The following is a 26,934-nucleotide window of genomic DNA, read 5'->3' on the forward strand; positions in this document are numbered from 1 at the left end:
TTGGATTAAAATAATTGTTTTCAGTGCCAGATTGGGCTCCCTCTTCTGGGGAACACTTTGCCCCTTTGCAGGCACATCTCACCCTGGGAGAGCAGCAGGCACATCCTGTGGCACGTGTCATTTCTTACCAGGCTGGAATCCATCGGGAATGCTGAGAACAAGATTTGCAACTCCCTCTCCTACGCCGGCGTCTCTGCGGCGCGTTCCAGGGTCAGACTCAGCGCTGGCTGCAGCAGCAGCAGTGCCGGCAGCTTCAGGATCCTCCCGGTGGGCTCTAGCCCCCTGGAGCTGTTTGATTTATTTATTTTGAGTTTGTTTTTTTCCCCCTGTGTCTCTGTTTTGGGAGCACTTGGGAGCTGCATGTCCAGATGCTGTGCCATGTACACAAGGACACTTCTGCAGGGCTGGGCTGGAATCGGATCCATCCATAACAGCTTGACTGGCTTTTGTGTGAGTGTTCCACCTTTTCCAGATACAATTTTGATACGATACGGATTTAAAACTATTGATTTATCAGGTCTTAGAGTGGAGCGTGCTCTGCCAGTTGCTGTGAGAGCAGCAGCACATCCGATGCAGTCGGTTCCTGCCGCAGATTCCCCAGCATGCGTGGAGCAGCCTCACCTACCCTTGGATTCTTCTGCCTTAAAAATTGCTTCGTCAGATCAGATACCTTGAGAGACATTTAGACACGGTGTGGGTTTTAAAAGGCCTTTTAATTAAATAGGAAACCAGAAATATTGGGCTGCTGGCACTTGATATTGTATGAAACTTGTTATGTTTTTGCCTTTAAGGAGAATACCTGGCAGAAGGTGCTGACAGAGGTGATGACAGAGGAGCTGTGGGATTTACTGACATCAGCTGTGCTCGTGCAGATGTATCTGGCTCCTGATTGCAGCCTCCTCATATTAATTGTGCTGCTTTGTGCAGGGGATTTGTTTCGGAATGCTGAAACCTTGAGATTTTCTTTCCCCGTCAGAGCAGTCAGTTCACAGCATCCAGTTGTGTGTGTTGGGGAGGATTTGTTATGTCACTGGTTTTCGTGGAGAACTGGTGGGATGAGGATGGGGGGAGGAGAGGAAGCAGGAGTGTTTCTCAGGCCTGGCTACAGCAGGAGAGGCTGCTCTGATGATACCGTGACTAATCACCATCTTTGAGATCCCTTAATCTCTTTGTAACTGAGAGAAAGAGTTAATAGCCGTGACTGTTTACTCTGTTCTTGCCACAGAATCAGGCACTCAGAAGCCTTGGCAGGTTTCTGACCTGTGTCCAGAATCCCAGGTGGACAGATGCTGGACACTGATGAGAGAGCAGCTTTCAAAAACTAAAATAATGTGTAAAAAGTGAATGGATTTTCTTAACACTGAGATTTTTAGAAGATCACTAAAGTTTTTTCTCCCTTTTGTAGTGAGATGCAAGAGAATATGAATTACCGAGTCAATATTTACTATATTATTCACTTCACTTGTGGCATTTGACTATTTTCTCTTTTGCGTGACAACTTCCGTAAAGCTCCTTTAACAGGTTCATCTCGGTCTGTGCTGATCTTTATTTTGAATTAACACAGATAACTGTGTTCTTTAGCAATGATTTCACAACTGGTTTACTTCTGGTGACCCTCTTTTTAGTTGTTGCATTGAAGGATTGTCAATAACTTTGGTGTTTCGCCACACTGGCAATCGTTACAGCAACTGAGTTGATTGAACTTCAGAAGTGATACTGTTCACAAGTGTTGTCTGAATAGTAGATCGTGTCTATAAACAATAGCTATTGCTAAATCAAATAGTAACAACTACCTAAAATCACAGATAAAATAACTAGAAGTGTTATTGCCATGACAGAGTCCTGATGCACACACAGAGGTGGATGTAAATACAAGCACTTGGAAGTTCAAGAGAATAGGAGGATTAATATTCCCTCAGAAACGCTAATCTCCCATTTTTTTTTTTGCATTTTTGTACAGTGAGATAACTTCATAATTACACGTGGTACTGTTCCCTGCTAACCTTGCTCCTCCACTGCCGGGAGCAGATTGTGCTCAACATTGTGGATTTGTAGTGAAGAAAAAAAGAATTAAATAGTTCAGTTATTCAGCTCTTAACTCTGGCTGTTCCTTTCCATCCTTGGTTTTCCCCAAGCTCCACCTTTGCTGCAGCCATATCAAACGCAGCAGCAATTGTTTGCCGACTGAAGATTTAATATCTGCTGAGTCATCTGGTTTATTTTTTCCTTTCCTACCCGCTAATTGCGTTTTGGAAATTAATTTACTGTGAGCTGCCTTTCCCCCCTTACTACGTTGTGTCACTTGCAGAGAGATCCATCCTAAACTCTTGACTCCTATTCATCTTCTCCAACCCAATGACTTTGGCAGCCTGTTGTCACTGGTTTGTGTCCCACCATTGAGTGCTGGAGCTTTTTGGGGGGCAGGACCCCAGGTCTGCTGCCCTCAGCCAATCCCCCTTGGCCATGACTTGTTCTCAGAGCAGGGTTTGATATGCCTGGGTAACTGTACAGCACAGGTGTTGTCTTTCCATGCGATTGATTCATAGGAGGAGATTGATTAATAGAACCATCAGAGATCTCAGGATGGGTTGGGTTGGAAGGGACCTTAAAGCTCACCCAGTTCCATGTAGCTTGGTGTGGAACACTTGCAAGGATGGTGGAAACTTAAAGGGAGGGAGTTTGTCTTTTGCTGATGATCGTGTGTCTTTGGGTTAAATACAGGGGTTTACTCCTGATTTTAATACTCGGACTTTCTCGTCTCTTGAAATGTTTTGTCTTTACAGTTATTTTGCGTTCGGATTTATGTTCGCAGCTCAGAAAGATTTTTGTTTTCTCTGTGACTTAGAGGTTGTCTGTGGGGGCTCATAGCCAGGGCCCATTAGGGATGATGATGATGATGATGATGATGATGATGATATCCATGTGCACAGCAATGGCCAAACTAACAGTGCGTATTACTAGCAAAAATACAGTCAGGGCTCTGTTAATCCTGTTGGCTGCAGGAAGATTCAGTGCAGCTAATTCCAAGAGGGCATCTCCAGGCTAATGAGAGCTCCTGCAGACATATCCCAGTTGCAGTTGTATGTGCAGTGTGACATCCTTCTGGCAGCCAGAATGCAAAAGGGAGCTGGGAAGGTGTCGTGGTCTGTGGCCTCCCTGGGACCTGGCAAATGATGGTTTATCAGGGCGGGTGCAGCTCATTGAAGATCAGGATTCTGGGCTGCTGTAGCCGGATGACCTTGGCATGCAGCCGCTGTGTCAGCAGGGAAAGATGCAAAGGTGACAGAAATGGCCTGGCTGGCGTCTGTTCAAGGTGCCTGAGCATTGCTTCAGGAAAACTGAGGGCTGGGAGCTTTTTCCCAAGGGAACAGAAAAACCTCTCCCAGCCTGGGCTGTGGTTCCTCTCTTTTTGGGGGTAGGGGTAGGCTGAAATTTTTAGTCCTCATTTTAGTTCTGATCTCATCCTGAAAAATCACAACTTCCCATCAAACCAGACATAGCTCACATGTAGCAGGAGTTGATAAATTATGGCATAACAGGCCCCTCCAACAAATAACTTCTATAGAGCTATCCAGAGATACAAATATATCAAAATGCAGTTGCTTTTATTATTATCAAAAACACATCAATGCTAAACTGGCTATTGAGTTTTTAAATAGCTATTTAAGAATTCAGTTCTTTCAAAACTATTTTTAAAGATTTTAAAAGCTTCCCCTGCCATAAGGGGTAAGGACTGCTGAAATACAGCCTGCATTTGAAATCCCTGGGTTTGCTTTTTCCCAGTCTGCAGAGCTGGACTTCTTTTTGCTCTCAGCTGCCAGAAACTCCATGTACTCAAGCATCTGTATTGATGGGTGTATCTATTGTTTCTAATCTGGTCAGTTGATCAATGAAGAGCAGCCTGTAATTAATTGAATAATATTGTACACAGTGTCCCACTCTGCATTTACCCAGATGGATTTGGGATTTGTTAACTGGAGCTGCTTTCCTAAACAGTTTCAAGAGGATGTAATAAGAAGTTTTGTTCTTCCCAGCCTTCCTGATTTTTAGCAGACAAATAATTTTAAAGAGACACAATTTCATATTTCAAATATTTTTTTTGCCTTTTTTCTGGATCTCTTTATTCCAATGCTTAATATTTTTATATTTTGATATTACAGTCTAAAGTGAAGGAATTCTTTGAAGATGCACAGTTTGGTTTTTATCTCATTCAGATATCTGTGGGATCAATAGGAACAAGTAAAACCTTCCCTCTATCCTGAGGACCTCATGGATTTCATTGCAGTGAGCTGGGGCAAAGGTGGAAGGAGCAGCAGAGTCAAGCAGCAGTTTCCCCAGTTTCAGTCTGCCAGAGGGACCTTCTGTCCTGCTGTTCCTCTGAGATAGGTGATGGGACTGAAGGAAAAGTTGCGTCTGCCTGACCTGTCCACTATGATGTTCTACTTGTGCTGTTTTGGTTCTCATGCAGATGGAGGGAACGAGGAGCCACCAGACCGAAGACAGGCAAGTGTAGACTCCCGTCAGAGCCGAGCTGGGCAAGGTAAAACCTGAGTGTTGTTCTGCCTCGGGGACTCCTCTCCTTTGTTCACCTTTGATACCTCCCACGTGTTGTGTTTCTCATCAAACCCTGTGACATGACAGACTTTGTACCCCATGGTTATTACCCACACAGCTGCCAACCTACTGAAAGTCACAAACCAGAACAATCTTTGAGTGGCTGAAGGAGTTTAACCTAATTCCTGGCACGGCACGGGTGGACCTACAAAGCACAGGTTCTCCAAACTGCAGCCATAGGGACAGAGTGTTCTGCTGGTGGTGCTGGAATTCCCGAGCACATCCCAGCCCAAATCAACACTGGGTTTCCAAGTTTCTACTTGCCTTCCCCCTGATGTCAAAGGGGGAACCTGATGGCTTCACCATAACCAGGTTATCCTTCCCCAGGCCCTGCAGTGGTAGAACACCCATGTGTACCTGTCTGCATCTTCTGCTTTGCTTTGTTTCATCCCACAGCAAGAGGACAAAACATCCAAGGAAGGAAGTACTAAAACCAGGCTTTATATTCTTTAAATAACACTCAAACAGCCTCTTTTGTTGAATATCCATCACTCAGAGTAGGTTTGGTGGTTGGTTAACACTACACAGAGCTCTGTAATGGGGATTTGTGTCCCTGACAGCAGCCGGTCTTACGCACATCTGTGTTGGCTTACGTGTCCTTTTGAAGCAGGTTTATTTAGTTTTAAGCATTTTCTCATTTGTGAGGGTTGTAAAAATGCTGTATTCTCACACAGCTTTGAGATTGAGCAGCATTTTTTGGAAGTAGGGCTCTAGTAGGTTCTGTGTGCATTGACTTATTCTCTCTTTGGGATTGCAGCAATAATTTTCCTTTCATTTAGGCTCAAGCCTGTTGTTGTCATGGTGTCCTAATGACTTATTATGGGGACATTTTCTCCAGAGAATTGTCCTTTTTTTGGCACTATTCCAGTGTTGCCTGGGTGAGATGATTTTTGAGCGACTGAAGCTGATCAAAATTAGAGGGATTGGAACTGGTAGTTAAAACCCTGAAGCTCCGAAGTGTCAACTGATCTGTTCACATAGGATCTTTCAATTACCGTATTTAAATTTATTATTTTGAATTTTATTGTTTTCAAGTAGAGTTAAAGTAAAATTAGGAAGGAACCAGGGGATTTGTAGCTGTAGTTACGCCACGGCAGCTCGTGTACGAGGAGCAGTGCTTTGATGTTCAGAGAGGGGGGCTGTTTTTTCACAACTCTGAGCTCAGAAGAAGTTGTTGCTGTGTAACTGTGTGCCGGAGGCTGAGCTTTACTCTGCCATGTCCTTCCCTTTGTTTGCCTTGTGCCCAATGGTTTCTTGTTATGGGACAGAACAGCTCAGCTGCAGCCGCTGCTGGGAACTACCTGAACACATTCTCTTCTCTCAGGTTCCCTTTCAACCCGTCTATTCTGCATCTCTGCTGCTGTGGAAAAGACAATGGGTTTTGGCAAAGGAAGAGGGGATTTTTTTTTTTTTGTTTTTGCAAATCCTTGCCCAATAATCAGCAATCTGTACCTCTTCACTTTGGTGACTGTAACTGTGAAGGAACTGCAATAACTAGCAAGAAGTTTCAGTGTGAGAGGGAATAGAAAGGGAAAAGTCTAAAAAGCTTCCAAGTTCTTGGAGCAACAAGCTTCTGAGCTAAATATTTCCATTTGGATCAGTGGAAGCAATCGTAGAGGCAGACTTTCTGCAGCATTGAAGGAGAAGTCTTTCTGCTCTGTAGAAGCATTATTTCTAACTTTTCCCAGCTCTGTGCCCATCACTTGAAACCTGTCTGCACGTGCTAAAGGGTATTTTTCATGGTGGTGGGTTAAGGAAGTTTATTATCCTTGTATAAAGGATCCAGCTGAGATGGGGCAGTTGTCTTCCCGCTGTCTGACCTTCCGTGTCACCGTGTGTGTGATGCCCAAGTGTCTTCAAAGCTTCGTTGGCAGGACAAGAGGAAACAGCCTCAAACTGTGCCAGGGGAGGTTCAGCTTGGAGGTTTTGGTTCGGTAGGTTTAGGAAAATGTTTTTCAAGGACAGAATTGTCGAGCCTTGGAACAGACCGGCCAGGACAGCGATGGAGTCACCATCCCTGGAAATGTTCCAAAAACACGTGGATGTGACACTTGAGGATGTGGTTTAGTGGTAAACTAAACATGGTGATGTTGGGTTGGACTTGATGATCTTAAAGGTCTTTTCCAACCTGAATGATTCTGTGATAATCTTGGAAAATCCCAATAAACAGTTCATTAGTTCAAATATGCGCTTTGCAGTTAACACTTTATTTGAATGTATTATATAAGCAAACTGTTAAAAGTTCCAGTTCAGCCATCAATGAGCCCTAATTCCAGGATTTGATAAGCCAAATATTCTTTCTGATCCAAAACAAATTTCAAACCGTTTCAGGGGGTTTTGTTTGTGTGTTTATTTACTCTGCCAAGGAAGAGAGAGAAATTTTGATGCAAGTGAAATGAAGGTAGTATCTTGTGGGTGTTTTGTGAGTTCACTGTTTTTTTGTAAAGCATTTGCCATTTAAGAGGGAAAACTTTGCCAACGTATAATTACTTCTATTTCAATATAAGACACTTCCTTTGATTTTAAGTAGATTGATCAAAGACACTGGGAACTTACACTATAATAACCAGTGAAATGCCCATAGACTTAAAGCTGCAGGAGATGCCCGTGGTTTATAAAGTTCCTTAAAATTTAGCCTGAGGCAATTGAAATTATTTTTTAAGAATCAGAATCATTGGTGGCAAATCTTTTCCTTTCATGCCTGGTGCCAAATGTATTTTAAAAACCCACCACAGGTTGGCTTTTTGGATGCTAGTTTTGGATACCACGATGGTTTGTCTTCCCTGACAGTCGCGGTGAGCCTGGCAGAGCCTGCAGAGAGCTCGTGGTAACTGGTGAGTGATGAGCAAGCAGAGAGTGAGCTGTGGTTTCAACTGTCAAAACCAGTGTAAGCGTGAAGGGAGTCAGTGCTTCTTACTTGGCTTTCGTGTAAAGAGCAATACAAAACTGCTGAGAGACATTCCAGAGTGCTGGCATCAGGAATATGGATGAATTTTAGTCATCGGTGTTGCAGCCTCCTAGAACCTTTCAGGAACTGGTCCAAGATTTTTTGACAGTTATTTCAACATGGGTTTTTCCAGACGATATGTTGGGTTGTTCACATTTTATTTTGAATATTGGGAATACAGCTCGTCCATCGTCTCCTCTGAAGTTCCATGTGTTTGAGGCTCTTACCCTTCTGTCTTTTCCCCCTCTTGTCCATCTCTCTTTCTGTCCAGCAAACATTTTCTCTTATTAACACACTCTCACAAGCCACTGAGAACAGCGTAGCTATCCAGTGGAAATCCAGTGAGGAGTGTCTTTATGTAGGGAAAACATCAGCAGCCAATAAGAGCTAAAATCCCATCTTGTAGCAGTGTGACACAAGTCTGGCCTTCTCACATTATTGAAATATTAGTGAAATATTAACGCTAACAGTTTGGGTTGGTTTTTGTGCATATGAATTATTGTTGTCTGGGTTAGGTTGTTCATCTCACCTGACAGGAGTGGAGATCCAGGTGTCCCAAGGTTTCCGTATCTGCAGCTAATAGGAGGAACCTTATGGTTCCTGACTCTTGCTTTTCTGAACCACCCTTCACTGTTCATTAATATTGATTACAATTAGCAATGAGTCCTTTAATTGCTCTGTCTTCACCTGTTCTCATGCTATTCCATGTATTCCATTGTGGATCTGTAGCGATGTGACGCCCACATGGGCTTTGTGTGTCTCTTGGCAGAGTTGGAGCTGCTGGCTGTTTCTAGAGGCATTTGTTCATTTTATTTGGGGGGTTTGCAGAGTTTTTAAGGCTAAAGATTCTCCTTTTGAAATTAAATTTAGCTGGGAGGATTTTTATTAGAAACTGACAATCTAAACCTATGGTCATTATGTTGAAAACTGGTGACTTTTAGGACTCTGAAAGACAAATTAAGAACACTGAAAGAAATTCTTCATGGTTCTGCTGTTCATCATATAGAGAGGGATACTGAGGCGCTCTTTCAAATTTCTTCACCAGTGTGCAAAGGGAACAAGGAGTTTGCAAGTCAGCTCTGCACAGCTCTTCCACCAGCCAGCCCTTTTGGAATGATGGCAGCAGGATTCTTTTTTCCCTTGCATTCTAACCAATTCATTTCTATTTTCCTCTCCCCCATCAGGCACCTCCACAGAGAACGACTGTGCTTTTGAACCCGACTACGCTATTCCGCCGCTCGCAGTGACCGAAGGTATGCAGCACATTCGGATAATGGAGGGCATGTCCCGCTCCCTTCCATCCTCCCCCTTACTCACACATCAGTCTATCAGTGTTCGGCTCCAACCTGTGAAGAAGTTAACTGGTAAGGACTTAAATAAAGTTCACTGGGGCTTTTGAGGTCCATTGGTGCAAAAATCTGTAAGAAAAAAAGCTTTGAACGGTTTTCTGTATCGAAGTCATTCCCTTGTTTATTGCAGCATCTGCTTCAGTCAAACCCGGGGATGGATTGGATTTTTTTTGCGTTGACAGAGAAATCTTCCTTTGCTGAAAAAGATCTCTCTGGTTTACAAATACTCTCTGCTTTTTGAGAAATTTCGATCAGAGGGTGTTTTAATTCCACTTTGTGTTGCTGTTTATGCACAGTGGAAGCGTTACAGTGATTTTAAAGAAGCTGATGCTTAAATTTTGAATGTTGAGAGAATATCAGAGAAATTATGAATTTCTGTAGCAAAGTGATTTTTTTTTTTTTTTGGTTTATACACATTTTTAGATACCGCTTTGTTTATCTAACCTGTCAGGACTGTGGTGTGAATACCTAGAGATGGTGCAGTAGTGTAATTTTCAAAAGCACATGGCATCCAACATCCGTATAAAAGCCTGAAAAAAAAAGTATTTCTACTGGTAACAGTTTGTGAGAAACTTGCTTCTTGCCTAAAATCTGACCTCCCTCTGTGCCCAGGTTTATGGTCAGCCAGGCTCCTGTGCTTGTACTGAGGGAAACCTCCACAGAGAGTTTTTACTGGATATAATCTGACCTATGTGTACAAAAGGGGGCTTTGACACACTTGGTGCCTTTTGTTTCCTTTGCCTTCTGGTGAAAGGAGAGCTTGGAAAGGATGTGGGGGAAGAGATTCTGAGTTGTGACAGAGTTATGATTCCATGATTGGCCAGGGCTGCTCTTTGGAGCGTTATCACTTATTCCTCAAAGTCCTGGAATTGCAGCAGCAGCTGTTGCAGGTGGTAATTTAAAGAGAGGGACGAGGATTCCTACAAACCTCAAGAGGTTGGGACCTCTCTAGAGCCTGTGCTCACCTGGTGAAAGTGCATATTCCTCTGTCAGTGTGGTTGGGAAATTATATGCCATGAAATCCAGACCTGAACAAGTCAGGTACAAACCAAGGTGTCAATAAAATGCTGATAACTGTTATTGCACAGAAGGAAGAGGAGAAAAGTGTAGGCATCCAGTTTTGTTCAGGGGTTCATTTTGGGGGGCTCACACAAAACTTTTGGAAATGGATTGGGGAGGTGACTGCATTTGTCTTGTACTTGCACAATTTGCCTTTTCCATCCGCTTTAAAAATCCTGTTCCAGCTGGACCCAGTCCCATACTCCAGGCAAACCTCTGCTCGTGCTTTGCACATCCTTGTCTTGATGACTCCAGCAAAGCTGCCAACACACTTAGAATTCAGGATGTGTTTCCATACATTGGTGGAGAAGATTTTTTTTTTAAATTATTAGTTTAATTTACTGTTGATGTTGTAAAACAAAGCTGTTTATTTGACATCCTCCCAAAATCATGGTAGGAATTTGTTTACTTTCGTTAAAGTGACATGGAAAGAAGCTGGAAGAGCAGTGCTGCTCTTTGTATTTATCACATTCCCTCAACTATTCCTTGTTGTCTTGTCTTTTACTATCAATCTGAGAGATTTAAAAAAGAATACCCCTCAGCAGCAGGAAAAAAAAAAAAAATCATTAAAGCGTGGAATATCCTGACCTTGAAGGGACCCACAGGGATCATCCAGTTCAATTCCTGGCCGTGCACAGATACCCCAACAGTCTCACCCTGCCTGAGAGCCCTGTCCAAACACTCCTGGAGCTCTGGCAGCCTTGGGGCCATGCCCATTCCCTGGGGAGCCTCTGGGGGAAGAGCCTTTTATCCTGGTGTCCAGCCTAAACCTCCCCTGACCATGTACTGTGTGAGCAAATAAAATGTTGGGATTTTTTTTTTCTGCTAGGGGATATTGACTGGCAGTTGGTAAAGACCCTCCTCGTTTTAATTCTTTGGTAAACCAGCACATTCTATAAAACAAAAGTTGCAAAAATTGCACCCTATATAAAACAAAAATAGCAAAAAGGCAGTGAAGTTGTCTTCACAAACCTAGTATTAACTAGGTTTGTGAAGACAACTTCACTGCCTTTTTGCTATTTTTTTTTATGTATTTCTGCCCAGTTCCACCCAATAACCCCTCTCTGATTTTACAGAAGCCTTGTAAATGCTGTCACAACACACTGAAAACCTGATTCAAAAATCATCACTTGACTGTGGGTGCTTTCACATAAAAACCAAGGCACCAGGAGCTGGACACTGAATGGCCAGAGAGGTTTCACCAGGGCTTGCTGACTGTGAGGATCCTTGTGCGTCCTTTCCTATTCAGGATATTCCATGTTTCTGTAATTCTGTAATGATTTCCTCCTGTGCTCTGTTTTATTCCCACTGATACTGTCTCCATATTGGGTATGTTAATCATACACAATACAACAGCGATTTCTGTTGGAAAAGGGGTGAAAGGTGATTTTTGGAAAGCTGAAATTAAAAAGAGAGGCTTTTGTCCAGCTGACAGTTGCTTCATGGATTTTTGAAACTGATTTTCAGAGCATGGAAGAAGTTAAAATGTCCATTTTTGGTAAAAAGCCTCAGAAACACATTCCAGAGTTGAGAGTTTTCTACCCAGAGGAACTAAGGTCGCTCACATGTTGGTATCTGGGTTTGCTGGATATGAACACTTGGCTGGATTCAGAGGGTGTTAAATATTCCACGTGGGTGCAATTTCCACTCTGCTGAATAGTCTGGTGATTTAAGAAAAACTACCATCATTGTGGCTCTAAGGGGTGAAGTAATAGTCAGTTTAAGTAATCAGCTCTGCCCCTCCTGCCTGTGTCACCTCTTGTTTAGCACTGCCTGAAAACATACTTAAATCAGCACGTTCAACCTCAGTGTGTGTTATTTAATTTCTTTTGTAGTAGTGGCTTTATTAACAAAAATAACGTGAAAAGTGTGTGATAAAGAGAAAGAAAAACTTGCCACCCTCCCAGCCCAGGATAAGGAATGGAAGACACCATTTTGGTTTGTGTCTGCAATAAGATTAGCATTTAAAGTTACCGTGCTTGCTGCACAAAGGGCTTAAATATTCTGTTTTAAACAGTGGGCTTAAATATTCTGCTATACAGAAATATACTATATATATTATTATTATTATTATATATTATATTATTATTATTATATACTATAAATATTCTGTGTTATTGCTGACTCCAAGCCATAACTGTGATGAGAATAATTCAGGTGCTCTGTGTACCTGCCTTGAGGACAGCAGTGCTTTCCAGGAGGGCGCTTAGGGATGAATGTATGGAAGTGCTTTTTGGGAATGGATGCCAAAAATACGTGCATTGGGTTAATAAAGGAGATGCTGGACTGAAAGACTCAGCTCATGATGTTTCATTCCACTCCTGTGGAACCCACCATGTGCAGAGGGTTTGCACAAAGCCCTTTGCTGCATCCCACTCCTCCTCCTCCTCCTCCTCCTCCTCCTCCTCCTCCATGGGAAGGAGTGTTCATTTCCATATTGTACATTTATATGCGCAGGGATAATTTTATTCATCACTGTACTTGGCTGTTGCTATTTTTTTTTTTTCTATTGAATGACAGATTGCAAGCGTTGGGATTCTCTTAGAAAGAGCCACGTGTGTGAGTGCCTGTGCAGAGAGTGAAGAGAGGAGAATATTAGCAAGAAATTTAGGAAAGAAATCATGTTTTTCTAACAAAAAGCTGGCCTAGATGTTTCGGTTTGGATTCTTAGAGGTCTGACTCCTGCAGTATCCAGTGTGAATTAGCTGCTTATTTCCTTAATTCCTGCTGAATTAGTGTTTTCAAAGACATGGGCCTGGGGAACTGGTTTCATTGCAGATCCTCTCTTTGAGAGCGTTCCTCCCTTGTGTTGGGGAATGTGGGAACTTTCCCTAAGAATAAAATTCAGTATATATAAATATAAATTAATTTTTATTATAAATTAATTTAATTTTATTATATTTACTATTATATATTTAATTTTATTATAAATTATATATAATTATATATTATTTAATTTTATTATAAATTAATTTAATTTTATTATATTAATTACTGTATATTTATTTTAATTATAAATTATATATGATTATATATAAATTATTATATTTAATTTTATTATAAATTAATTTAAATTTATTATATTTATTATTATATATTTAATTTAATTATAAATTATATATAATTATATATAAATATACTCCCCTTTCATCTCTTGGGAGTAGCCACGAGGAGTGTCACATCTCCTTTCTCTACAGCCTCAGCAAATGGCTCAGTATTTTTTTGATATTAACTGTAATTGTGGAACTAAATAGCTCAGATCTCTCTACTTGAAAACTTATTGCTTCTTGTTTAGTGGCGTGATAAGCCCAGATGAATGATTGCAGCCCCCAGACCACTTGTTCTCTCCAGATTGTACCAGCTCAGCTGGGTGGGAGCGTGAGAGATGACGAGGCACAGCTTCAGGGGTGGGAGTGCTGGGGGGAAGCTGTCACTGCTGCCACATGTGGGAAGTGGTGAAGTCACTACTCCTGGAAGTGCTCAAAAAAAATGTGTGGCTCTGGCACTTGACTGCAGGGTTAAGTGTGGAATGTGATGGCGTTGCAGGGTTGATGGTTGGATTTGATCATCTCCAAGGTCTTTTCCAACTATAACAAAGATTCTGTGATGTGATGTGGGTGTGTTGAGGTCCTGGCACAGGTTCCCAGAGCAGCTGTGGCTGCCCCTGAATCCCTGGAAGTGTCCAAGGCCAGGCAGGATGGGCTTGGAGCAGCCTGGGACAGTGGAAGGTGTCCCTGCCCATGGGCACAGCAATGGCAACTGGATGATGTCTGATGTCCCTTTCAACAACCCAGGTCATTCTGCGATTCTGTGTCTAAAAATAAAATTAATCATCAATGGGAAGCGTTTCTGATGGTTAAAGTTTCAGTTGCTGAGCCCAGGCTCCAGCACTGCAGTGTTGTGGTTTTGCTGGATGCGACAGTGGCTGTTCTCTCCCTCATTGTTTGGTCTGTTTGAGCTCATGCATTAAGTGAAAAGCGGCTGATGATGGTTCTGGAGAATACTGTGTTTTTCCCCAGTGTTGCACATGCAGCTGGTTTTCTCTGCTCTGCCATACCTCAAGAGGCTTTGGGGGCTCTGCCAGCCTCCCTTGCCCAGCAGTGCCTGGGTTATGGGTTAATTTGGGAATGTTCTCCTGTCTCTGGGAGGCCTGGCAGGATCTGTGTTGGTGGCAGTGTCGCTCAGGCACTCAGCCACCTGATGGTGCTGCAGTTTGGCTCATCTCAGCCTTGCTCTGTAAAGACAGAGCTCCTCACCTGTGTGGGGCTGCTGAACCTGGGGGTGCTCTGTTTTCACAGGTGTTAGTTTGGGTCCTTATTAGTGTCCAGCCATTAACGAATCATTTCTCTTAATTAATAATTTCAATTATTTCAGTTGAAGTTATTTGCACACACTGCAGAATCGTGTTGTTTTAGTGCAGCTCTCCCGATGCAAACGTGTCCGGGCTGGATGCAATCCTGTCAGAAATTTGTGCCAGCTGCCTCAATGTGGACAATGAAACCTGTCCCCAACCAAGGGGGTGCTGCAGCTTTAAAGCATCCTTGGGCTTACAGCCTTTCAGTATAAATTGTTCCCAGAATCCATGTCACAGCTCCTTATATGGTGCTGCCTTTTTTTTTTCTTTTCCTCTTAGTTGCCATGACAACAGCAGCACTGCACCATTCATCAGCTCTGGTCCTGGGCTGCATCACCAGCCCCTCAGCTTACTCCAAAATGTTTGGGAGAGCATCCATGAGTCAATCGCTCTGGTCTCCTGATCCATTATTTCCCTGTTCTTTCTGCAGTTCGCTTTAGGAAAGGAGCAAATTAAGCTGCGCCACAGAAAGAAACTGTAAAAAAATCCTTCCTTTTCCCCCCCCAAGGGAGGCGTAGAGGCTACATTTGCTGCAGCATTCTGGTAGGAATTACAGCAGCTCTGTAACACTGGGAGACTTGACGAAGAGGAAAGGCTTGTGTGTGTCTGTAAGCTTCTCTGGAATCCTCCTGGAGACCTGGAATCCTTCCTGGCACCCAGAGGATGTGCAGGTGATCCTTGTAGGGACAAGTGGGCGCTGCAGGGAGACGGCGCTTGTGATTTTTAGGAACAGAGCTTGACATCAGCAGCGGGAGGTGTCACCTGTAACATCACCCTGACGTGGGGAGCAGCAGGATGGAGCCAGCGCTAGGGAGAGGGAGGGATCGGAGGAGGATCTGTGCCAGAGTGCTCTCCAGGCAGCCGTAGCCCTCAATTCCCAGCCTGGCTGACTGCACACGCAGGGGATGGGAAGAGCAAGCAAAGCCCTGTAAGTATTTGGACGTGGTTGTTGTGCGTGGTCTTTGGTTGGGGTCGTGTTTGGCATTCCTCAGCCTCCTCTAACTGCAGAAAAATCAATGTACAGTAAAAGGATCCTGGCGCTGCTGGTTGGTAAGGAAGCCATTACTAGGAGGGAGTTAAGTGTCGGATAGAGTGATGCTGCTGGTGGTTGTTTGTCTTTTAGTTGTTGCGGTAGTTTTACGTAATCTGAGTTTGGTCACCTCCTCGCTCAGATGTGCAGAATTTTCTCACACAAAATGTTGAAATGATTGTGGAATGAGAAAAATCAATTTCTGAGCACAGCTGAAATAGAAGTGGTGAGGGAGGAATGAGTTGAAAATGCTACAGGCACCAGGTTTGTTTTCAAAATGTTAGAACAATGGGATTGAGATACTGTTTTCCTTCTGTGTTCTGAAATGACCACAAATTTGATTTGAGCGGGTTATAAAACCTTTTCTTGCTGAGGGAAAGAAATATTTGCTTTTCACTGGAAGACTGAGCTTCTAGAAATCAAAGTAAATAAACAATCATTGCCAAGGTAGAATTGTAGGAAAAGCTGTTGAAGCGCCTGATGCTCGTGTTGAAGCTAATTTTTTGAAGAATATTGTGCTTAAAATTGTTGGTGTCAGGAGAGACTTTTTTAAAGTATTTTTATACCATAGGGCTTGCAGTAGGCTTGCATTTCTTTTCATTGAATTCTCTGTCATGCTGTCAGCATGACACTGATCTGAAATTCCTGTTCCTGTGTGGGAGTGGAGGTTGGGTGGGAGGCCCTCTCTGTGTCTCAGAATCCACAGCAGTGCCAAGGACCCAGTTACCTGCAAAGGGACATTAGATTTGGGAAGTTCCAGCTATATAATGTATTTTTTCTAGGCAAAATTAGTTGTCCATTGAATTTTCCCTGATTCCTTGCAATCTCTGTCTGCCTAGAGGTTCCACAAGTAGAAAACTTGTGTTTTTTGTTAGAATTACCGACTTATCCCTTTTTTTAAAAAAATTACCTAAAATACACACAGCATTTCACCGTGGTTTAAGCATCTGGATTTTTCAGTCCTGTTTTATGGTCTTAAGGTTGCAAACCCCAATGTCTCAGGAAGAATTTTTTCATGGAAAGGGTGGTGAACATTCAGTGTTCTGGACTGGTGACAAGATGGGCATCAGGCACAGGTTGGACTCCGTGGTCTCGGAGGTTTTAGTGATTCTGGGATTCTGTCTCCAGCAATGAAATCTGATGAGAAGGAGGATCCTCATTCAGTTGCAATAACATATGCTGAGTATTTTTTTTTTTTTCCTTGTCAGTTCTTACTCTCCATTTTTGGGATTCTTCATCCATTATTTTGGGAACTTGTGATTTGTTTTGACAGGCACATACTCAAATGGAAACCATTTGGGCTTGCAGAGATGAAACAGGTGGATGAATGTGTCCCTGCACACTCACAGATGGACTTCTATCTCTGTTAAACCAACGTAACTCTTCGTGTGAAATGGGAAAATTTCTGAGCTAAATTTTTTTTTGGAGCTGCAAAGCTCCCTGAAATTTATGCAGATAAATAGTTATTTAGAAATAAAATTTGTAACTTTTGGAATTCAATCAAATCCTGTGGTTTTGTTTGTTGGAAGCCTGTCAAACTCACGATGTTTCTGCATTAGTTTCAGGATAGTTTAGATGTAACTTTTATTTTCTTAAATAAAGAGAAGGAAAAAAAAACTGGCATATAATTTTTATTGGCTTTTGAAAGACACTTACCAGTTCTAGCATGGATTTTCCTCAGTGCTGTTTTCAAGACAAACCCTATCTGTCTTATTTTGACACCCAACTGTCTTTCATATTGACAGAGCAGAAATTGCAATAGAGATATGCAGGAAATCAGTCCCACGTTTTCCCCTTGGTGCTGATGTGAGGTTGTTGCAGAACCTTTAGAATTTGCTCTTCTCAAGGATATTTTTATTTGCATCAAGGCTGTTGGACTGCTCAGCCTTGCAGAGGACGTGGTAAACATGTCATCACAGCACTGGAGCTGGGAAAAGGTGATAATGGCTCTACATTTCAGATAATCGTGTAGATGCTTCAACAGAGGGAGAACCCCAAAAGTTTCTCTAGTGTAGATAGTGTTTAAAAGGCAAAAAAAATTTGCCTTGAAGCTCCACGGGTTTTCAGAGGCTCAGAGAGAGAAATTGTCCTTATTTCACACTGGGGCTGCACAAAATGGAGCATCTGTCACGATTACACTTCTGGTATGTGAGAATTTTTAATTTTTAGACATAGCTAAGAGGTTTCTATAGCAAGAGGAGGTGGTGTAGAAAGCCTCCTGTGGAGTTAAATCAGGCCATCACTCTTCCCTTGGCTGTGTCTTTCCTCCTACTCCTGGAACGTGCCTTCAGAGATGTCCTGTGCACTCGAGAGCAGAAAGGCATTCACAGGATGGTCGTGTGGAATAAGGCCTTGCATTCTCCTGGGTGACGTGTTTTCTAAGGAAAAGCCCTTATCTTCAGCTGGGCACGTTCTCTGGTCCTCTCCTACTTCTGTCACAACAGGACAACCCGGTTTGGAAACTTCTTCCTGTGTGAAGAAGGAATGACCACATGGGGGTGTTGGGTTGGGTCACTCCCCCAAAGATTGAGCGTTACTTTTGCAGAAGTTAATTTCTCATTGTGATTTGTACCTGGGTGGCTCTAACTACGCAGGAAGCCGTGATCAGGTTCAGTTAAACTCATGGTCTTATCACAAAAATTTGGGGATGATGGGACATTCCAGCACAACATGAACAGGGTCCTGGTGGGCTCATTGCAGAGCCACGTGCCAAGTTTTCATCACAGATCCCCTGAGCGATGCTCAAACCACACAGGAGGTTGAGGATTGAGCTGGATCTTTGGCTCTGGACCATTTGCTTTGGCACTTCTCTCTCCTTGCTCTGTGGTGATTTTCCTGGAGTAGCTGTTGATGCTCAGTCATTCCTCGATAGCTAGAAGGCAGATAAATTTCCTAAATTCCTAGATAAAGCAGCTACAAGAAAGACAGAGAGGGAGTTCTTACCGTGGCTCGTGGTGGCAGGATAAGGGGGAATGGCTTTAAACTGGCAGAGGGTAGGTTCAGATTGGATATTAGGATGATTTTTTTTTTTTTTTTCCCCTGTGAGGGTGGTGAGGTCCTGGCACAGGGTGCCCAGAGAAGCTGGGGCTGCCCCTGGATCCCTGGCAGTGTCCAAGGCCAGGTTGGGTGGGGCTTGGAGCAGCCTGGGATGGTGGAATGTGTCCTTGCTCGTGGCAGGGGTGGGACTGGATGATTTTTAAAGTTGGACTGAGTGTTGCTCTTGGATTATAGGCTGATTTTTAATTTTATTTATTCTTCCCCTGCTTTAAAAAGTGAATGTGATTCTTCTCAGGCACGCAGAGTCACCTGTGGCTGTGTTTTGTCAGCCCAGTCTGATGAGACTCACGGATGGCACGTCACGGAGCCATCAGTGCCTCTTTGGTTGTGGATGTTTCCAGATTGTGGAAGGCTTAAAATTTGAAATTTCTACAAGCATTTTCTCTGCAGAGATGAAGGCAGGATTAGGACAGTACAGGATTTATCTCTTGTTATGCTTTTCTTTTCATCTTCTCAGCCGTGGAAGTGAGTAGGTGGAAGTGAGAAAGTTGTTTTTGGAAGGGAAGTCACCAGCTAGGTTTGCTTCTGTCAGTGAATGGTCCTGGCCCTGTTGCGTGTCATGGCTGTTGCTCTTTCAGCTTGGAAAGGGGCCCTGAGAGTGCTGCCTTCCCATTATTTGCACTTAAAGGACTCAACCTGGTCTTGGGACGTGGGTGCTGTCACGGGATTTGTGTGCACCAAAGCCTCAGAAAGGTTTTGGGTCTTAAATCCCCCTCAATGATGATTAGTGTGACACTCCTGTGTCAGTGACAGTCTCCTCCAGCCCTTTGTGTTCACACAAATAATCCCATGGCTATTTGATATTTCAGTTAAATCCTTGAGGCATGTTACGTGTCCTTGGCCCTGCTCCTCTGTGCAAGGAAAGGATGATGAGCAGTCATCACTCCTCAAAACACAAAGTTCTAACAGCTCCTTTAATTTTTGCAAGGAAATGAAGAATTGGAAAAAAACATAAATTACTGAAAACAACAGGTGGCTGAATTAGCAATTTCCTTGGGTAAAACCCACCTTGTTTACTGCATAGTGCAGTTTTTCAAGTGTTAACAAACAAGTTCAGCTAATTCAGACTTGTGCCTTGCCAGATAAGCAGCTTCATTTTAAGGACAGAATATTCTGTGAAGCTGCTACCAGCAGAGCTATAGGGATCCTAAATCCAGTTTCATATGAATGGATCTGTTTTGCATATGTGTCAACGTAATTACAGCTCTGGTGGTATCAACTAACCCAACTAAATTATTTTTAGCATAGCAAAATTTGATTGACTTGCACAGAAATAAAATTACCTTATCTATTCTTAATCTCTTGCCTTTATTTTAAATGTTGTTATCAAGCCATGAATTTATATTGGCTCGTAGCTGTGCAGTCCTGGTCATAAACAGTGGTTTATGTAGTGAACAGGGTCCAGTGTCTCACATGCTCCACCTTGGGATTACTTGGGCTGTGAATAGTCAGATATTTTTTACAGTTTACTTTTCTCTCTTTTATGGTTGCAATATCTTGGTTCATCTGGAAAGAGACAGAGCGGAGGAAAGAATGTTCCAAGAGGTTTCTGCAGTCCCGTGGGATTGTAGAGTCCACTCCTTTGGAGAAAGTTATTCCTCGTTTTTTTCAAAGAAAAAATAAGTTTCAGGGGAAGTAACAGGCAAAACCTTCATGTTACAGACATCTACAGTTTAAAGAACTTCCACATTAATGTAGTTGCTTTTTTGAGCTCTCCTTTCCCATTGCTGTCCTGCCATCACCAGCCTGCTGAACTCTTTTCCTGCTTTTTTATTTATTCTTTTCCTCTTTTCACCTATGTTTCCTTCAATTTTCTTGTTTCGGGGCCTTATCTCCTAAACTAAACATGTTTTGTAAAAGTTTTGGAACAAGTATGATGTTTCCAGACAACACATTGTTCTCAGCACTTTTCTGTGCTGTTCTGCCCTCGCTGCTGTGATAACGTGGGATGAGAGGAGAGAGAGGCTGGGGAATGGAATTTAAAAAGCTTTTATAGTGGCAAATAATAGAAAAAGGAAAAACCGTTATGCAATGGATTCTGTAAAATAGTGCTGGATTATGTAAAGAGGATGTTAACCTTCATTGTATGTATTGTCACTGGTTTCATTTAAAATTTTTTTAAAAGAAATTATACCTTAAAAAATCCTAATTACACACACAGCTGATAGAATATTTCTTCTGGTTTCCGAGAGAAGCTGCGGCTGCCCCATCCCTGGAAATGTTCATGGCCAGGTTGGATGGAGCTTGGAGCAAGTGGGACTGGATCATTTTTTAAGGTCTTTTCTAACCCAAACCATTCTAGGGTTCCAGAGCAAAAATAATCCATAATTTGGTCCATAATTTCCTCTTTATGGCTCTTGCCTCAACCAAATAAAGGGTTTTTTGGGCCGGAGGAAGGACCAAAGCTTCATCTCCCATGTGCTGGGTTTTGTCCAGCTGTGCTGAATGTGACAGTTACTTGTTCCAGGAGCTCCACGGATCAATAACTCTGCAGCACTAAAAAACATTTTATTTCGAGGGAGACTTCAATGAAGTCAGCTCTGCACAGCACTGCGGAGCTCCTGGGGTTCTTCCAAACGTGAGTCAGGCTCTGGCATGAGCTGGGGTGAATGAAAGATGGGGATGGAGGATGCACTGAGCAACTGTTTCTGCTCTCTTTAAATCCAAAGTTTGCTCTTCAAACCGCGACTCTTGCTTTTCAAAACACAGCGCAACTTGGGCAGGATTTTTAAGTAAAACTTAGAGATTTTGAGGATTTAATTCAAATACCAAATTTATTTTTTTGTGGGGGGTAATGAAGGTTGTGGCTTTCCCATTCCTGGAAGTGTTAAAAGCCGGGTTGGATAAAGCGTTGAGCAACCTGTGATAAATACAGTATTTTTACACAAAGAGAGCAAATTTCATTATTTCATCCTCTTGTGGCAAGGAGGTTAAAGCACAGGGTGAAATCCAACTGTTTGACATGGAGAGAACACAAAACTGGGCACAAAAGCTGATTTTGAGCCAACTCCTTGGGCAGACTCTGCCTGGAACCTGCCATAGGAGCGAGCCAGGAGAATCCAAACAGTGTGTTTGTGTTTTATAGCAGTGAAGTGTGTGAGAGTCTGTGAGTAAAAAGCTGCAGTGCTTTGTGTTGATGCAGTTTGGGCAGTAATGTCCGTTTTCCTAGTTCTTGTTAGGGGCTGGTACACGGAGAGGCTTCCAGGTTCCTTGGGATGGATCAGTCTGTCATCCATGGAATAGGAAGAGAGTTGGTGTTCCTTGGACATAGATAAATCTGTGTATCTTTGTGGATGTACACACAGGTAGAGGTGTCCATGTATGTGTTGTAGTCAAACTGTGGTGTGAATTCAGATCTCCTGAAATAAAACCTTGTTCAGTCAGGTGTTACTATAACCCCTTGTTAGTAAAGATTCTTTTCAGGGCTCAAACTGAATTTCATAGCTGAAACCTTTTGCTAATCCATGATAATTTTCTTTTATCGATGCCTTTTAATCTAAAGGAAACTCTTTTTTAATTAAAATAGTAACTCATCTATAAACGGTTAAACGGTGTCATAGAAAATGCAATAGAATTAGGGAACTCAATAGGCTGAAGGAGAATGCAGCGCTACTAGAGATAAAGTGATTATTCTAAAAGAATAGACACATCCAGATTTATTTTGGTTTGGTTTGATGTGGGAGTAGATGCTTGGCATTGATCACAAACAGCACTGCATTAATCCCAGTGTTCAAAAGGATGAACCACTATCAGCTCCTGGTCACAGCAGGAGTCACAGCTCTCCCAAACTGCTCATCCAGACCCAGGAATGATTATTAATAAATAATAATTATAATAGTAATAATAAATAAATAAATAATTACCACCTCAGTGGTAATTAATTACTGTGGGCATGCAAGTTTGAGGGATGTTATCAATGGGGCAGATTGTTTCAGTTTGCCAGGTGGAAACAGAACTTTTCCTACTGTTCCCAATCTCTGTTTTTAAAGAGAGTCTTAAAAAAAGTCAGGCTGCTGACATTGCAGTTACTAATGAAATACTTTCCCTAGTGTTGGTTTATCACAGAATCCCAGACCTGGTTTGGGTGGGGAGGGACCTTAAAGCCCATCCAGTCCCATCTTCTGCCACAGGCAGGGACACCTTCCACTATCCCAGGTTGCTCCAAGACACTTCCACGGATGGGGCAGCCACAGCTGCTCTGAGCAGCCCGTGCCAGGGCCTCCCCACCCTCACAGGGAACAGGCTTTGTCCCCACTGAAAGACAGGCAACCTGCTGCAGAAAGCGTCATAAATGAGCCAGCTAATTAAATTTTCTGATTGCTGGCCCTGCTAAAGTGTTTTGCATCACATGGTTAATTCCTACCCCGGAATAACCATCACTTTCCTCGTGCAGGAAGAGTTGCTGGCAAAGTCAAATGAGAATTTTATTTGCATCGACAGAAGAATTTTCAGTTTTGCTCTGCTGGCTTGGACAAACCATGGGGATTAATCTCACTTAAGAACTTCTTGGAAGATGTAATTTTTCTCTGGTCTAAAAAAACTGCAGTTGTGTAACAGGAAGGGCTATTTTCATGCTGTTTAAGGCCTGGAATTGGTCAATTTTCATACAGAAAATCCTTACAGGAATAAGAGGCCTAAAGAACTCAGCAGGTACAGAATACTTCAAATAATTTTTTCATGCTTTTGTTAGTTTTTATAATTTGTGCCAGAAGCCCATCCCATGACTACGATCACAAGATTTGCCTTTGCTCTCAGGAAGGGGTTCAGGACCAAGAAAACTGTTGTGCCTTGAAAAGCCACTTTTATAAAAAAAAAAATCTGTGTCATCCGTTAACATTTGGCTGTAGAGTGTCAAAACACATTTTAGAGTTGATGACATTTCCATTTGTTATTTATTCCAGTAGAAAACTAATGCCAAAATCTGAATCTGTCAGGATAATCTTCATTTGAACATGAGTCAGAGGTGCTTAATTCTTGTACATGAAAATCCTCCTTTCTTGTAATCGGGTTATGGGTGAGTTAGGAGGAGTTTTTGTCTTTTCCATATTGAGGATATTTGTAATAACAGAAACTCTTTTCTTCTGTGACTTTCCCCCACCTGTATTTACACGGAGAGGATTTTATTGACTTGAGCCTTTTAACGTAACAATTGTCTGTGAGTTGTGGTGACATGATGTGTCTTGGCGGTGGAAGTGTGTGTTTTTAAGTCTCAAATCCTGTTTTTGAGGGAACAAAAATATGATAAAATAGATGCCAGGCCAGGCTGGACAGTGCTCTGAGCAACCTGGTGTAGTGGAAGGGATCCTTTATATATATATATATATATAATATATTATATATTTATATATATTTTTATATTTTTTAATATATATTTATATATATATATATATTTAAATTCCCTTCCAACACAACCCAGTCTGTGATTTTGCGTTGCCATGAAATGCATTAAAATTATGCCTATGGTTGAACTTGCAGGATACTACAGGAGATACAAAAGAACAACTTCCCAATCTTTAGTTCCAAATTTAATTTGAAGATTGACTAGATCCCAAATTTAATTTGCAAGATGTGAAACTATAAATATAAATTATATAAATATAAATTATATAAATGCCATTTACATTACCCCCAGAATCAGTGCTGAGGGGCTTTTCAAATGAGCTTTTCATTGTAACGAGCGTGAGAATTTAACTTGGAAATGCAATATGACAATCTCTGCATGTAACTTATTCTCTAGTTCTCTTTCTCTAGTCTGGAATATATTCAAAGACTTTTACTAAACAACTTTTATTAATTTTACGCCAAAAAATTGTTACGTATAGAATTTCATGTCTTTCAGAGTTCAGACTGTTAAAACATGGAGAAAATCCCATTTTTCTAGCACTAGTGCTCAGTGCTGCTTTGTTACAGCCACTTTTACCTTTTCCCATCCTCTGTTAAGTCTCTTGATCTTTTATGGATTTGTGAGGATAAAAGTGGAGTGATTCTTTTTGGCTTGGACAGTGTTAGCTTTGCTCTGCTCTTTTGTGGTGAACACCAAACCTGTTTGGTCCAACAATGAGACTGCCTTGAAATTGAAATTTTATGTTCAAGGAAACAATTACTGAACATTTATGTGAACACATTTATGTGTTCAGTTCAGATATTTACAGTTAAATATCTTAAAACCTGATGGGCTCTGTGTACCTCTCTATGATTTTTTTTGCTTTTTCACAGTTGCTGAATCCAGGCTCATTTGCTTCCTATAAAAGTTTTTTTTTTTTTTTTAAAGTAGGAGAAAAGAAAATGTTTTAGAGTATGAGGAATGTGTCTCAGTGTTCACACACTTTAAAGTCAGCCTGTGCATTTTGAAAGTTTAACCAAAAGCCATCTTCTTTGTAAAGAATGCAGATATTTTTTTTTTTCCTGGAAAAAAAAAAAAAAAAAAAAAAAAGGTAACCTGATCTGAGTCTGACAGTGTAGTTTAGTTAAGTGCTTCCATCTGTTGCTTGCTATTTCCCTTACTCATGACCTCTCTTTTTCTCTCCCCTTCCTTCTCCTTTAGCCCCTCTGAGGAAAGCAAAGTTTGTTGAGAGCCCTCGAATCCCAGAGTCTGAGCTTGGCTCCCCAACCCTCTCTGCCCAGAAGCTGGACGTTGATTCATTCTGTCCTGGTAAGCTGCATGCAAAGGCTCTGTGTGAACACAGACAACAGGCAGAAAGATTTTTTTTTAGATTTTTTTAGATGTATAATATGGCTCCTTTGGCTAGATGGCTGGTTGGACCTTCTCTAGCCAAGTTTCACTGTCTTGGAAATTTAAATAATTATTAATTCCTGATAATTGCCGTTTACGTTTGTTTTTTCCAATTTTGCATGTGGATGCTCTCCTCACAGAATAATTTAGAAGGTCTAGAGAGTTGCTTTTGAGAAGATAAAAATGAGCCAATAAAAATACTGCTTTAAATTTAATTTTTAATGCTGCTCTGCAGAGAGGCCGGAATAAAACCACACATCTCAGAAACAGCATTAAATCAGCTAAAGCAAAACTGTGGGAACCTTGTTATGAACCAAAAGGATCCATACTCACTATAGGCTTTGGATAGAAAAAAAAAAAGTGTGTTTAATATGTTGAAATGGTGTGTAAATGTGTGACATCTGCCTCTGAGATCTGTAGCTACAGTAGCCAAGGTCATATTAATAAATGACTGTGAAATCAGGGTGTTATTTATTTCTGTGGCTGATGAACTTGAAGAAGAACTTGTAGAATAATCAAAATTGGAGGAATTAATTGAATGTTGTCCAGATTTTGAATGTGGGCTTTCTTGAACGTATTGTGTCTGAAAGAGAAGTTGTGTCAGAAAATCAAAAGACAGTTCCTGTGCTTGGAAATGCCTAATTTGAGACCACAGTTGCCTTGAAAAGTGCTTCTACTTTTTCAGTCATTATGAACTACAATTAAAATTGTGCTGCTGCAGCCCTTTTTTCTAACTGAGCAACTTCAGCTGTCATGTTTATAATTGTTAATAATTATAAACTTATTATGATTACATCCACAGAGAATTATCATTGCATTCTAAGATTAAAAAACCCATGTATTCCACATTTGCACATGCAGACATGTGCCTCCCCTCCAGCAGAGCTTTGGAGGGCAGGACTCCTGCCAAGCCCAGGAATGGGCTCTGACAATGGCATCTGCAATTTCTTTTAATTTCTTATTTTGCTGTTTGATCTCCTTCTCTTGCTGATAGTTCAGTGATCTGAAAGGAAAAGCAGAGTTTTGTACTGCCTTGAACTGTTATTAAAGGAACACGAAGCGTCATTAAGGAAGGAAAAAAAGCAACAATGGCAGAGTTGTCCCAGTGGAATCATGACACCAATAAGGTTGGAAAAACCCTTCAGAGCTATTGAGTCCAACTGTAAACCCAGCTCTCCCAGGACCACCATAAAACTATATCCCCAAGTGCCATCTTGGTGTGCTTGAAACAGGGAAACGGGGTAAGAACAGAAGAGAACGTACCAGGGAAGAGCATGGACTTGAAGTCAAGGTAGAAACTTCAGGTTGTTTCAGTTTCCTTGAGTTTGATCCCAGGGAGCTGTTGGGGATCTTCATGTCTGCTCAGGTCCAGGGACTGTGGCCAGGTTTATGTTGGCAGTTGGGGACAGGCAGGGGAAGCGAGGAGAACAGAATCCCTTGGGGAAGGATTTCTGAAGCCGTTCATGGAAGGAACTGCTCAGATTTCTGGATCCTTTCTGTGGAAGTAGCTGTAATGTAGGGGCTGGAGGTTTTGCTGGTCTGGAAGGCTGGATTGAATGAGCTTGAGATATGATTCCTTGGGAGAAGTAGGTGGTTGGGAGAAGATCCATGTGTAAAGAGGGAAAGGAAAGGAAAGGAAAGGAAAGGAAAGGAAAGGAAAGGAAAGGAAAGGAAAGGAAAGGAAAGGAAAGGAAAGGAAAGGAAAGGAAAGGAAAGGAAAGGAAAGGAAAGGAAAGGAAAGGAAAGGAAAGGAAAGGAAAGGAAAGGAAAGGAAAGGAGAAAGGAAAGGAG

The 26,934-nt window shown here is 41.9% G+C and overlaps 1 protein-coding gene across 1 annotated transcript in view; it reads left to right on the forward strand.

Moving 5' to 3' along the window:
* Positions 1-26,934, forward strand: part of TANC2 (tetratricopeptide repeat, ankyrin repeat and coiled-coil containing 2) — a 124,549-nt gene that overhangs the window by 10,626 nt on the left and 86,989 nt on the right. The window contains exons 2-4 of the mRNA XM_083877449.1: positions 4,469-4,540; positions 8,746-8,925; positions 24,955-25,062. Of these exons, the coding sequence (XP_083733575.1) occupies positions 4,469-4,540; positions 8,746-8,925; positions 24,955-25,062 (360 nt within the window). The remainder of the gene's footprint in view (positions 1-4,468; positions 4,541-8,745; positions 8,926-24,954; positions 25,063-26,934) is intronic.

The sequence above is a fragment of the Zosterops lateralis genome (genome assembly GCF_965231275.1).
Source record: "Zosterops lateralis genome assembly, chromosome: 24".
NCBI lineage: Eukaryota > Metazoa > Chordata > Aves > Passeriformes > Zosteropidae > Zosterops > Zosterops lateralis.